A 14,302-nucleotide genomic window follows, 5' to 3' on the forward strand; every position below is an offset into this window, starting at 1 on the left:
ACAGGGCTCACAGTCCAAGCCGGAGTGAGATCGGGTATTGAATCCCCTCATTTTGCAGATGAGGGAACTGAGGCACAGAAAAGTTGTGACTCGCCCAAGATCACACAGAGGGCACACGGCAGCGCTGGGAATAGAACTCAGGTCCTCTGACTGGCAGGGCCTGTGCTCCTTCCACTAGCTCACACTACTCCTCACTAATAATAATAATAATAATAATGATGATATTTGTTAAGCGCTTACTATGTGCAAAGCACTGTTCTAAGCGCTGGGGGGGATACAATGTGATCAAGTTGTCCCACGGGGGGCTCACAGTCTTAATCCCCATTTTTACAGATGAGGGAACTGAGGCTCGGAGTAGTGAAGTGACTTGCCCAAGGACACACAGCTGATTTGTGGAGGAGCCGGAATTCGAACCCACGACCTCTGACTCCAAAGCCCAGGCTCTTTCCACTGAGCCACGCTGCCGGTCCGCTTCCCGCTCCGTCTGGTTGCTAACCTCCTCTCCGACGGTGATGAGGCTGTTGGTCGATACGATTCATAACCGTTCGGTGGCCCGGTCCCTGGCCTGGAAGAAAGGCAACCTCTCCCGCCAGAACTCTCTGGAATCAATCAATCGTATTTATTGAGCACTTACTGTGTGCAGAGCACTGTACTAAGCGCTTGGAAAGTACAAGTTGGCAACATATAGAGACAATCCCTACCCAACAGTGGGCTCACAGTCTAGAAGGGGGAGACAGAGAACAAAACCAAACATACTAACAAAATAAAATAAATAGAATAGATATGGAATCATTGGGAACATTCTGAGAGCAGTCTGGAGGGCAGAACAAATAAAAGTCACCCAGTTGGGAGCTTTCTGTTGGCTGTTAGGGGTTGCCTGCCTGCTTCCCTGAGACCCACGAGAAAAAGATCTTGACATAGTACCCTCCCTGCCTACACTGTATCGAGGGTAAAAAAGGAAGCCAGAGAGGGTTAATTTGGGGTTATCCTGGACTAAGTGCCATTTTCCCTGACTCTTCCAAAGGCTAGCCCCTGTTATCAAATTCTCGGCTTGGCCCCGACCGTCTTAAACCTCGGTGACCGTGTTTATCGACTCACAATCCTTTGAACCGAAAGTCTTGTTCCACGCTGTTCTCCCACTTCTGTTACTCATTAAATCCCCATTTTCACCATTACCTGGTTTGGGAGTCAGGTTTAGCCCGAGTCTCTGAGGCCAACGTGAGACTCTCCACTGCATGCTGGTGGGAGTTTTGAATCCCACATCCTCCTTCGTCGGCCCTAAACTCAGAATGGCTGATATCGCCTCCAGCAACGGTGGAGTCTCTTACTAACACAACTCCTCTACGGTGGAAGCTCGTTGTGAGCAGGGCATGCGTCTTCCCATTCCGCTCCACTGTACTTCCCCAAGCGCTCAGTGCAATATAATAACAATGGCATTTATTAAGCGCTTACTATGCGCAAAGCACCGTTCAATGCTCTGTGCACGCTAGGCTCTGAATACCATTCTTTTTCTCCCAAGAACTGAAATAAAGACTACTTTTATTACTTTATTCTAATTTTGATACCTGGTCGGCGTTTACTATGTGCCGGATACTGTTCTTAATGCTGGGATAGTCAGGTTGGACGCAGTCCTCGTTCCATAGTGGGCTCACAGTAAGTACAAGGAAGTAGGATCGAATCCCCATTTTACAGATGAGGAAACTGAGGAACAGACTAATTAAGTGCCTTGTCCCAGATCACCCAGCAGACAAACAGCAAAGGTCAGGATTAGAGTGCTTTGACTCCCATTTTTAAATCCTTGCGGATCCCAAGTCGAGTGTAAACGGAACATCACTGGAAGGTTCTGCTTGGATGGCTCTAAGGTAAAGGGAACACTTAGAAACCTCATCTAGATGCAGAAACTCGGCGGATTATACCATTCAACCTTGGAAGCTGGGGACAAAATAAAACTTGCTATGAGAAGCTCACAGGAGGAGATTTGTGTCCTTCGGGAGAAAGCAACGATGGATTACTGAAATTCAGCTTTCCTAGTCAACGACTCTCTAACAAAAAGTGGTTGCAAGTCCACAGGGATCAATCATTTTATAGTGACGCCTGAAAGACCCAGAGTAGAAACAGAGTAGGGCTGTTGGGAGGGGCAGCCACTGGTTGCTAACCTAATCCCCGACGGCGATGAAACTGTTGGTCGATACAATTCTTAACCGTTCAGCAGCCTGGTCGCTGGCCTGGAAGAAAGGCGACCTCTCCTGCCAGAACTCTTTGGAATCATTAAAAACATTCTGAGAGCAGTCTGGAGGGCAGACCGCTAAATCGCGTGGAGCGCCCCACAGTGACCTCCTTCCTGCCATATCCAACAGGCCCTACTCCAACCTACTCCTCCTCGACCTCTCAGCTGCCTCTGACCCTGTCGACCATCCCCTTCTCCTCATCACGTTATCCAACCTTGGCTTCACGGACTCTATCCTCTCCTGGTTCTCCTCTTATTTCTCTGGCTGTTCGTGTTCAGTCGCCTTCGCGGGCTCCACCTTCCCCTCCCATCCCCTTACTGTAGGGGTTCCTCAAGGGCCAGTTCTTGGTCCCCTTCTGTTCTCCATCTATACTCACTCCCTTAGTGTCCAAGACTGAACTCCTTGTCTTCCCTCCCAAACCCTGCCCTCTCCATGACTTTCCCATCTCTGTTCACCGCACTACCATCCTTCCCATCTCACAAGCCCGCAACCTTGGTGTCATCCTGGACTCGGCTCTCTCATTCACCCCTCACATCCAAGCCGTCACCAAAACCTGCCGGTCTCAACTCCGCAACGTTGCCAAGATCCGCCCTTTCCTCTCCATCCTAACCGCTACCCTGCTCATTCAAGCTCTCATCCTATACCGTCTGGACTACTGCATCAGCCTTCTCTCTGATCTCCCCCATCCTCGTGTCTCTCACCACTTCAATCCATACTTCATGCTGCTGCTCGAATTGTCTTTATCCAGAAATGCTCTGGGCATGTTACTCCCCTCCTCAAAAATCTCCAGTGGCTACCAATCAACCTACGCATCAGGCAGAAACTCCTCACCCTGGGCTTCAAGGCTCTCCATCACCTTGCCCCCTCCTACCTCCCCTCCCTTCTCTCCTTCTCCAGCCCACCCCGCACCCTCTGCTCCTCTGCCGCTAATCTCCTCACCGTGCCTCGTTCTCGCCTGTCCCACCGTCGACCCCTGGCCCACATCATCCCCCGGGCCTGGAATGCCCTCCCTCTGCCCATCCGCCAAACTAGCTCTCTTCCTCCCTTCAAGGCCCTGCTGAGAGCTCACCTCCTCCAGGAGGCCTTCCCAGACTGAGCCCCTTCCTTCCTCTCCCCCTCGTCCCCCTCTCCATCCCCTCATCTTACCTCCTTCCCTTCCCCACAGCACCTGCATATATGTATGTATGTTTGTACATATTTATTACTCTATTTATTTATCTTACTTGTACATATCTATTCTATTTATTTCATTTTGTTAGTATGTTTGGTTTTGTTCTCTGTCTCCCCCTTCTAGACTGTGAGCCCGCTGTTGGGTAGGGACTGTCTCTATATGTTACCGACTTGTACTTCCCAAGCGCTTAGTACAGTGCTCTGCACACAGTAAGCACTCAATAAATACGATTGAATGATTGATTGATTGATTGACTGGTGAGCTCATTCGCTCCCACGGCTTCAACTGTGATCTCTAGGTGGATGATACTCAAATCTACATCTCCTCCCCTGTTCTCTCTCCCTCCCTCCAGGCCCGCATCTCCTCCTGCCTTCAGGACATCTCCATTCAGATGTCCTCCCACCACCTAACTCAACACGTCCAAGACAGAGCTCCTCATCTTCCCTCCCAAACCCAGTCCTCTCCCTGACTTGGCCGTCACCGTGGACGGCACTACCATCCTCCCTGTCTCACAAACCCACAAACTCGGTGTCTTCCTCGACTCCGCTCTCTCATTCACCCGACACAACCAATCCGTCGCCAAAACCGCCAGTTTCACCTTCACAACATCGCCAAGATCCACCCTTTCCTCTACCAAACTGCTACCACGTTAATATCATCACTCATCCTCTCTCGACCAGATTACTGCATCTGCCTCTTTTCTGATCTCCCATTCACCTGTCCCTCCCCACTTCAGTCTATACTTCACCCTGCTGCCCAGATTACCCTTCTACAGAAACGCTCCAAGCACATCACCCCCTTCCTCAAAAATCTCCAGTGGTTGCCTACCAAGCAAAAACGCCTCACTGTTGGCTTCAAAGCTCTCCTTCACCTTGTCCCCTCCTACCTCACCTCCCTTCTCTCCTTCTCCAGCCCAGCCCGCACACCCAGCTCCTCCACTGCTCAACTCCTCACTAGGCCTCATTCTCTCCAGTCGTCGTCGACCCCTGGCCCACAACTCCCTTCCTCCTCAAATCTGCCAATCACATTTCCCCCCTTCAAAGCCCTCCTGAAGGCTCACCTCCTCCAGGAGGCCTTCCCAGACTAAGCCCCCCTTTTCCTCAGCTCCGCCTGCCCTGCCCCTCGCCCCAACTCGTCCCCTTTGCTCTACCTCCCCTCCCCACAGCACATGTGTGTGTGTGTATATATATATATATACACAAGTCGCTCCCACGGCTTCAACTATCATCTCTACACTGATGACACCCAGATCTACATCTCTGCCCCTGCTCTCTCCCCCTCTCTCCAGGCTCGCATCTCCTCCTGCCTTCAGGACATTTCCATCTGGATGTCTGCCCGCCACCTAAAGCTCAACATGTCGAAGACTGAACTCCTTGTCTTCCCTCCCAAACCTTGCCCTCTCCCTGACTTTCCCATCTCTGTTGACAGCACTACCATCCTTCCCGTCTCACAAGCCCGCAACCTTGGTGTCATCCTCGACTCCGCTCTGTCATTCACCCCTCACATCCAAGCCATCACCAAAACCTGCCGGTCTCAGCTCCGCAACATTGCCAAGATCCGCCCTTTCCTCTCCATCCATACCGCTACCCTGCTCATTCAAGCTCTCATCCTATCCCGTCTGGACCACTGCATCAGCCTTCTCTCTGATCTCCCATCCTCGAGTCTCTCTCCACTTCAATCCATACTTCATGCTGCTGCCCGGATTATCTTTGTCCAGAAACGCTCTGGGCATATTACTCCCCTCCTCAAAAATCTCCAGTGGCTACCAATCAATCTGCGCATCAGGCAGAAACTCCTCACCCTGGGCTTCAAGGCTGTCCATCACCTCGCCCCCTTCTACCTCACCTCCCTTCTCTCCTTCTCCAGCCCAGTCCGCACCCTCCGCTCCTCTGCCGCTAATCTCCTCACCGTTAGGCCTCGTTCTCGCCTGTCCCGCCATCGACCCCCGGCCCACGTCATCCCCCCGGCCTGGAATGCCTCCCTCTGCCCATCCACCAAGCTAGCTCTCTTCCTCCCTTCAAGGCTCTGCTGAGAGCTCACCTCCTCCAGGAGGCCTTCCCAGACTGAGCCCCTTCCTTCCTCTCCCCCTCTCCATCCCCCCCATCTTACCTCCTTCCCTTCCCCACAGCACCTGTATATATGTATATATGTTTGTACATATTTATTACTCTACTTATTTATTTATTTATTTTACTTGTACATATCTATTCTATTTTATTTTATTTTGTTAGTATGTTTGGTTTTGTTCTCTGTCTCCCCCTTTTAGACTGTGAGCCCACTGTTGGGTAGGGACTGTCTCTATATGTTGCCAATTTGTACTTCCCAAGCGCTTAGTACAGTGCTCTGCACATAGTAAGTGCTCAATAAATACAATTGATGATGATGATGATAATAATAATGGGATTTGTTAAGCGCTTACTACGTGCCAGACGCTGTTCTGGACATATCTATAATTCTATTTATATTAATGCCTGTTTACTTGTTCTGGTGTATATATATATATATATTCTATTATTCTATTTATTCTATTCTACTTATTTATATTGCCCGCTTACTTGTTTTGATGTCTGTCTCCCCACTTCTAGACTGTGAAGCCGGTGTGGGCAGGGACTGTTTCTCTTTGTTGCTGAACTGTACTTTCCAAGCACTTATCCAGTGCTCTGCACACAGTAAGCGCTCAATAAACACGATTGAATGAATTGAATGAACCGAATGAATGAAACTCGATCAAGGAAAGTCAATTTCACGGAAACATTTGGTCATTTCCAGATTAAGAGGAGAGTGATTTTCATGAACTCCTACTCGGATGAATTTTTCCAAACCAACAATTTGCCACCTTTGCATTCTCCCACCACCCTGAAAACTCCCACGGACCCCCAACATCTCATCAGCCTCCCTCACAAAAATGTAACAAAATCACCTGGGAAGGTGGGTCTCTCGAGGTACCCTTTTATTTGATCAGGATGAGGAAGGTTGAAGGAGAAGGGATTGCTGATACTGAAAATCCTGGAGGATGTGGTGAGAGTGAGACACCTGATTTTTTCATTGGGAGGGGTGGGAGGGAAAGAGATAAATGGCGATCCTTTGAGGAAAGGAGGTTGCGCTGCGGAACCAGGTTGAGCAAAACGCTGTGTTTCCAGCTCTGCTGCCTTTCTCCACTCATCCTCCACTTTGAAAAACAGTATAAAAAAATGAAAAAGGAACTCTCAAACTATTAGATGGGATCTTGATCATGGAAGAGATGTATAGAAATGAAAAGGCTGACTCGCCCCTCAATTATTCGACAAAGATAAGGAAGAGTGTGAAAATGAAATGGGAAAACCAAGATGGACTGAGATTTACCATACACCTCCCCGGGTTATAAATCCTGTTCAAGAACCTGCCACAGAAAACACCCAGACTATTTTACAGCCTCAAAGAAACAAAACTGGATCTAAAAATGTATAATGAAAACTTGCCAATGTTGTGGAAGGGAGAAGTTAAAAATAGTGATATTGAAAAGTTTCCACTTACAAAAGCAAGAATTTTCCACTAACCCTGTAAGCACTGACTTGTACTTCCCAAGCGCTTAGTACAATGTTCTGCACCCAGTAAGCACTCAAAAAATACGACTGAATTAATGAATGAATTTTAAAACCTTACGTCGGCAAACAGTCTGCCGTTTTAATTTCCCATTTCCAACCAATAATCACTGCCGACTGCCTATCGTTTTACTGGACTTCTTTTAGGGTGAGAGTAAAAATGTGGGGAAAGTAAAAGAAAAAAAAAAGTCCAGAGATGTGTATTTCGAAGAAAGGAGGGCTGAAATGACATGAGGCATAAAAAAGGAAAAAGAGGACCGTTCAGTCATATTTACTGAGCGCTTTCTGTGTGCAGAGCACTGTACTAAGCGCTCGGGAAATACAATTCGGCAAATAAAAGGAGATGGGAGGAAGAAAGTTTAGGAAGAAGAGGTCAGAGAGAAGGTCGTGGGTGCAAAGAGTGGTCTGCTTGGAAAGAAGTCAAGGGAACCAGGTAGACTGATCAAAGAGAAACTAAGCATCCAGCCCAAACGGAGCTAAGCTACGATACCCTTCCCTAACAACAGGATTGTACTTTCCAAGCGCTAAGTGCGGTGCTCAACACACAGTAAGCACTCAATAAAAACGACTGAATGAACAGTCGTTGATTGAGTGCCAGCTAGAGGCAGAGCTCCAAGCCCACTAAAGAATTCCCAATCCCTGGATCCCAAAATTGTGCCCAGCCTAGGGAGGGGGTAGATTACAAGGCAGTCGGAGGGCAACCTGGATGATGAAATTGGTGGAATGGGCAGTCCCTGCTCGATAAAACGCAAGAAACCAAAGGCTGGTGAAAAAAAATAGGCTGACCCATCTGTAACGCCAAACAGGACCCAAGGAAACTCGGAAAAATGTTTTGCCATCAAATTGAGGGGAGTGGATAGTGGAGGTGAGGCCAACTTGGGGTCTGGAGTTGGGGAAGTGGGAAGAGGTGGGTGATGCCAACGGGTTCCAACAGATACGGGGACGCAGAATGGGATAGAGAAGGGCAAAGGGGAAAGTAGAGCCCCTGCCCGGAGGGGCAGGTGATGCCTACGAAGTCCAGGCCGGGGGCAGAGTGGGTCCAAAAGCTAGGCACAGAAAGGGGCGGCTCGCAGATGGACAGACAGAGCCAGAGAGAGACAGACAGAGAGCTAGGGGAGTGAGGAGTACAGGGGGTGAAGGGTTGCAGGCTGGGCAGGGCAGGGCTGGATGTCGGGTCTGGAGGTGCACAGCGCGTGGGGGCTGGGAGGCTGAATTGGGTGCTCGGGGATCCAGGGTCTGGGGGTCCAGAGAGCCTGGGGGCTGGGTGTACAGGGGGCGTGGGTACATAGGGGACCTGGGGGTCTGGGGGTCCAGAGAGCCTGGCGTCTGGGTATGCAGGGGGTCAGGTATACAGGGGACCAGGGAGAGGACGGGGGAATCGGATGCCAGGGTATCGTGGGTCGGAGAGGACTCGGTGTGCAGGGGTTTGGGCATACAGGGCCCTGGGGCAGTGGAGGAATCAGATGCCAGGGGATCTGTGGGTCGCAGAGGGCTAGGTGGGTAGAGGATCGGGTATACAGGGTCCTGGGGGAGTGGAGGAATTGGATGCCAGGGGAGTCTGTGGGTCAGAGAGAGCTGGGTGGGCAGGGGGCCAGGTACAGAGGGGACCTGGGGGAGTAGGGGAATTGGATGCCAGGGGATCTGGGGGTCGGAGAGTGCTGGGTGGGCAGGGGATGGGGTACAGAGTGGACCTGGGGGAGTGGGGGAATTGGATGCCAGGGGATCTCCACCACCGCTCCTCCACCACTAATCTCCTCACTGTACCTCGCTCTCGCCTGTCCCGCCATCGACCCCCGGCCCACGTCATCCCCCGGGCCTGGAATGCCCTCCCTCTGCCCATCCGCCAAGCTAGCTCTCTTCCTCCCTTCAAGGCCCTGCTGAGAGCTCACCTCCTCCAGGAGGCCTTCCCAGACTGAGCCCCTTCTTTCCTCTCCCCCTCGTCCCCCTCTCCATCCTCCCGTCTTACCTCCTTCCCTTCCCCACAGCACCTGTATATATGTATATATGGTTGTACATATTTATTACTCTACTTATCTATTTATTTATTTATTTTACTTGTACATTTCTATCCTACTTATTTTATTTTGTTGGTATGTTTGGTTCTGTTCTCTGTCTCCCCCTTTTAGACTGTGAGCCCACTGTTGGGTAGGGACTGTCTCTATGTGATGCCAATTTGTACTTCCCAAGCGCTTAGTACAGTGCTCTGCACATAGTAAGCGCTCAATAAATACGATTGATTGATTGATTGATCTGGGGGTGGGAGAGTGCTGGGTGGGCAGGGGATTGGGTACATAGGGGACCTGGGGGTCTGGGGGTCCAGAGAGCCTGGAGTCTGGGTATGCAGGGGGTCGGGTATACAGGGGACCGGGGAGAGGACGGGGGGAATCGGGTGCCAGGGTATCGTGGGTCGGAGAGGACTCGGTGTGCAGGGGGTTGGGCATACAGGGCCCTGGGGCAGTGGAGGAATCGGATGCCTGGGGATCTGTGGGTCGGAGAAGGCTAGGTGGGTAGAGGATCGGGTATACAGGGTCCTGGGGGAGTGGAGGAATTGGATGCCAGGGGAGTCTGTGGGTCAGAGAGGGCTGGGGGGGCAGGGGGCCAGGTACAGAGGGGACCTAGGGAAGTAGGGCAATTGGATGCCAGGGGATCTGGGGGTCGGAGAGTGCTGGGTGGGCAGGGGATGGGGTACAGAGTGGACCTGGGGGAGTGGGGGAATTGGATGCCAAGGGATCTGGGGGTGGGAGAGTGCTGGGTGGGCAGGGGATTGGGTACATAGGGGACCTGGGGGTCTGGGGGTCCAGAGAGCCTGGAGTCTGGGTATGCAGGGGGTCGGGTATACAGGGGACCGGGGAGAGGACGAGGGGAATCGGATGCCAGGGTATCGTGGGTCGGAGAGGACTCGGTGTGCAGGGGGTTGGGCATACAGGGCCCTGGGGCAGTGGAGGAATCGGATGCCTGGGGATCTGTGGGTCGGAGAAGGCTAGGTGGGTAGAGGATCGGGTATACAGGGTCCTGGGGGAGTGGAGGAATTGGATGCCAGGGGAGTCTGTGCGTCAGAGAGGGCTGGGTGGGCAGGGGGCCGGGTACAGAGGGGACCTGGGGGAATAGGGGAATTGGATGCCAGGGGATCTGGGGGTCGGAGAGTGCTGGGTGGGCAGGGGATGGGGTACAGAGCGGACCTGGGAGAGTGGGGGAACTGGATGCCAGGGGATCTGGGGGTCGGAGAGTGCTGGGTGGGCAGGGGATTGGGTACAGAGGGGACCTGGGTGGGGGGGGGGTGGAATTGGATGCCAGGAGATCTGGGGGTTAGAGAGAGCTGGGTATGTAGGAGGTTGGGCATGCAGGGTCAGGGGGAGTGGAGGAATGGGATGCCAGGGGATCCGGGGCTCGGAGAGGGCTGGGTGGGCAAGGGATCGGATACAGAGGAGACCTGGGGCAGTGGAGGAATTGGATGCTGGGAGATCTGGGGGTCGGAGAGAGCTGGGTGGGCAGGGGGTCGGGTACACAGGGTCCCGGGGAGTGGAGGAGCAGGGGGCCGGGTACGGAGGGGACCTGGAGGAGTGAGGGAATCGGATGCTGGGGTACCTGGGGTCAGAGAGGACTGGGTGGTCAGGGGGTTGGATATACAGGGTCGTGGGGGAGTGGAGGAATTGGATGCCAGGGGATTCATCCATTCAATCGTATTTATTGAGCGCTTACTGTGTGCATAGCACTGTACTAAGCGCTTGGGAAGCACAAGTTGGCAACATCAAAAGAGACGGTCCCCACCCAACAGTGGGCTCACAGTCTAGAAGATATAGAGATGGTCGCTACCCAACAGTGGGCTCACAGTCTGGGGGGAAGAGGGGGCTCAGTGTGGGAAGGCCTCCTGGAGGAGGTGAGCTCATTCATTCATTCATTCAATCGTATTTATGGAGTGTTTACTGTGTGCAGAGCACTGGACTAAGCGCTCGGGAAGTCCAAGTTGGCAACATCAGAAGTGACGGTCCCTACCCAACAGTGACCTCACAGTCTAGGGGGAGGAGGGGGCTCAGTGTGGGAAGGCCTCCTGGAGGAGGTGAGTTCATTCATTCATTCATTCAATCGCATTTAATGAGCGCTTGTGTGCAGAGAACTGTACTAAGTGTAAGGGAAGTCCAAGTTGGCAACATATAGAGACGGTCCCTACCCAACAACGGGCTCACAGTCTAGAAGATATAGAGACGGTCCCTACCCAACAGTGGGCTCACAGTCTGGGGGGAGGAGGGGGCTCAGTGTGGGAAGGCCTCCTGGAGGAGGCGAGTTCATTCGTTCATTCATTCAATCGTATTTAACGAGCGCTTGTGTGCAGAGCACTGTACCAAGTGCTCGGGAAGTCCAAGTTGGCAACATATAGAGACGGTCCCTACCCAACAGTGGGCTCACGGTCTGGGGGTAGGAGGGGGCTCAGTGTGGACAGGCCTCCTGGAGGAGGTGAGCTTTCAGTAGGGCTTTGAAGGGACACACACACACACACACACACACACACACACACACACACACGCGCGCCGACTCACCGACGCCGAGCCTCCCGGCCAGGAGGGTGCCCTTCCCGGGGGCGGCGGCCAGCAGGGCGGCCAGGCCTCCTGGAGGAGGTGAGTTCTCAGTAATAATAATAATAATAATAATAATAATAATAATAATAATAACATTTGTTAAGCGCTCTCTATGTGTGAAGCACCGTTCTAAGCGCTGGGGGGGGCGGACACAAGGCGATCGGGTTGTCCCTCGTGGGGCTCACGGTCTTCATCCCCACTTTAGAGATGAGGGAACTGAGGCTCAGAGACGTTTTTAGACTGTGAGCCCCCTGTTGGGTAGGGACCGTCTCTATATGTTGCCAACTTGGACTTCCCAAGCGCTCTGTACAGTGCTCTGCACACAGTAAGCGCTCAATAAATACGATTGATTGATTGATTAAGTGACTCGCCCGAGGTCACGCGGCTGACAAGTGGCAGAGGCGGGATTCGAACCCACGACCTCGGGCTCTTCCCCCCGCGCCGCGCTGCTTCTCTGGGGCTTTGAAGGGGGAGACACACACACACACACACACACACGGGGGGGGGACAGATGAGGGAGCTGAGGCTCGGAGAAGTGAAGAAGTGACTCGCCCGAGGTCACGCGGCTGACAAGTGGCAGAGGCGGGATTCGAACCCACGACCTCGGGCTCTTCCCCCCGCGCCGCGCTGCTTCTCTGGGGCTTTGAAGGGGGAGACACACACACACACACACACACACACACACACATACGGGGGGGGGGAGAGATGAGGGAGCTGAGGCTCAGAGAAGTGAAGAAGTGACTCGCCCGAGGTCACGCGGCTGACAAGTGGCAGGGCCGGGATTCGAACCCACGACCTCGGGCTCTTCCCCCCGCGCCGCGCTGCTTCTCTGGGGCTTTGAAGGGGGAGACACACACACACACACACACACACACACACACACGGGGGGGGGGGGAGAGATGAGGGAGCTGAGGCTCGGAGAAGTGAAGAAGTGACTCGCCCGAGGTCACGCGGCTGGCAAGTGGCAGGGCCGGGATTCGAACCCACTACCTCGGGCTCTTCCCCCCGCGCCGCGCTGCTTCTCTGGGGCTTTGAAGGGGGGAGACACACACACACACACACACACACACACACACACACATACGGGGGGGGGGGAGAGATGAGGGAGCTGAGGCTCAGAGAAGTGAAGAAGTGACTCGCCCGAGGTCACGCGGCTAAGTGGCAGAGGCGGGATTCGAACCCACAACCTCGGGCTCTTCCCCCTGCGCCGCGCTGCTTCTCTGGGGCTTTGAAGGGGGGAGACAGACACACACACACACACACACACACACACACAGACACACACACGGCGGGGGGGGGAGAGATGAGGGAGCTGAGGCTCGGAGAAGTGAAGAACTGACTCGCCCGAGGTCACGCGGCTGACAAGTGGCAGAGGCGGGATTCGAACCCACGACCTCGGGCTCTTCCCCCCGCGCCGCGCTGCTTCTCCGGGGCTTTGAAGGGACACACACACACACACACACACACACACGGGACGGACGGACGGCCGCTCCGACTCACCGACGCCGAGTCCGACGACGAGCCTCCCGGCCAGGAGGGTGCCCTTCCCGGGGGCGGCGGCCAGCAGGGCGGCCCCGGCGGCGAACAGGGCGCTGGCCAGCAGGACGGCGGGGCGGCGGCCGCAGGCGGGGATGGAGGAGGAGGAGGAGGCCCCCCTGGAGGAGGCGGCGGCGGCGGCGGCGGCGGCGGCGATGGAGGAGGAGGCCCCCCTGGAGGAGGAGGAGGAGGCGGCGTTGCTCCCCCCCGCGGTCCGGCCGCAGGCGCCCCCGGCCAGCACGGCCCCGGCCAGCGCGGCCAGGGCGGCGGCGGCGGCGGTGGCGGCCACCAGCAGCTCCTGCCAGAGCGCGGGCAGCCCCAGCCGGCGGCGCAGCAGCAGCAGCGCCCCCGACACCACCCCGCTGTCGTAGCCCGACAGGAACCCGCCCAGCGCCGACAGCGCCGACACCACGTACACCACCCCGGACGCCTCCGGACGCTGGAACCGGCGCCGGGCCCACAGCTCCAGCGCCTCCGGGGACGGACCCCGCTCCGGCTGGGGCTCCGGCTGGGGCTCCGGCTGGGGCTCCGGCTCCGGCTCGGGCTCCGGCTCCCCCTCCTCCTCCCCGTCCGGGTGCAGCGGCGGCCCCCGGCGGCCCCGGCCCGGGCCCCGGCCCCCCATCAGCCCGCCCAGGCTCCGCAGCGTCGACTCCGCGCGCTCCCGCGCCCGGCGGGACATGGGGCCCGGACGCCCCCGACCCCACCCGCGCTCAGCGCCCGCTCATCCCGCCCGCCCCGACGGGCCGCTCCCGCCCTCCCTGCCCGGCGGGGATGCGTGGATATGTGCGGGCTCGTGTATTAGCCTCCTCGGCCGGACCCGGACTGAAGGCAGCCCGGCACCGAGGGAGCGACGGAGGAGGCGGGGCTGGGACGGTCACGTGCGACGAGGCGGGGCCCGCTCCCGCCTCCGACCCCGCCCCGCTAGGGGGCGTGTCCGCACCGCCCGGCTCCTCCTCCTCCCCCGCTAGGGGGCGTGACCGCACCGCCCGGTTTCGCCTCCTCCCCCGCTAGGGGGCGAGTCCGCACCGCCCAGCACCGCCTCCTCCCCGCCAGGGGGCGTGTCCGAACCGCCCGGCTCCTCCTCCTCCCCCGATAGGGGGCGTGTCCGTACCACCCGGCTCCTCCTCCTCCCCCGCTAGGGGGCGTGTCCGCACCTCCCGGTTCCACCTCCTCCCCGCTAGGGGGCGTGTCCGCGCCGACCGGCTCCGCCTC

The 14,302-nt window shown here is 55.6% G+C and overlaps 1 protein-coding gene across 1 annotated transcript in view; it reads right to left on the reverse strand.

The window, feature by feature from the left end:
* The window catches only part of SLC2A13 (solute carrier family 2 member 13), a 481,564-nt gene extending 467,795 nt beyond the window's left edge, over nt 1-13,769 (reverse strand). Inside the window, exons 1-2 of the mRNA XM_038766641.1 lie at nt 13,321-13,769; nt 13,055-13,182 (exon numbers count right to left, since the gene is read on the reverse strand). Of these exons, the coding sequence (XP_038622569.1) occupies nt 13,055-13,182; nt 13,321-13,769 (577 nt within the window). The remainder of the gene's footprint in view (nt 1-13,054; nt 13,183-13,320) is intronic.
* Nucleotides 13,770-14,302: the final 533 nt, after the last annotated feature.

This window comes from Tachyglossus aculeatus, chromosome 2 (assembly GCF_015852505.1).
Source record: "Tachyglossus aculeatus isolate mTacAcu1 chromosome 2, mTacAcu1.pri, whole genome shotgun sequence".
Classification (NCBI taxonomy): domain Eukaryota; kingdom Metazoa; phylum Chordata; class Mammalia; order Monotremata; family Tachyglossidae; genus Tachyglossus; species Tachyglossus aculeatus.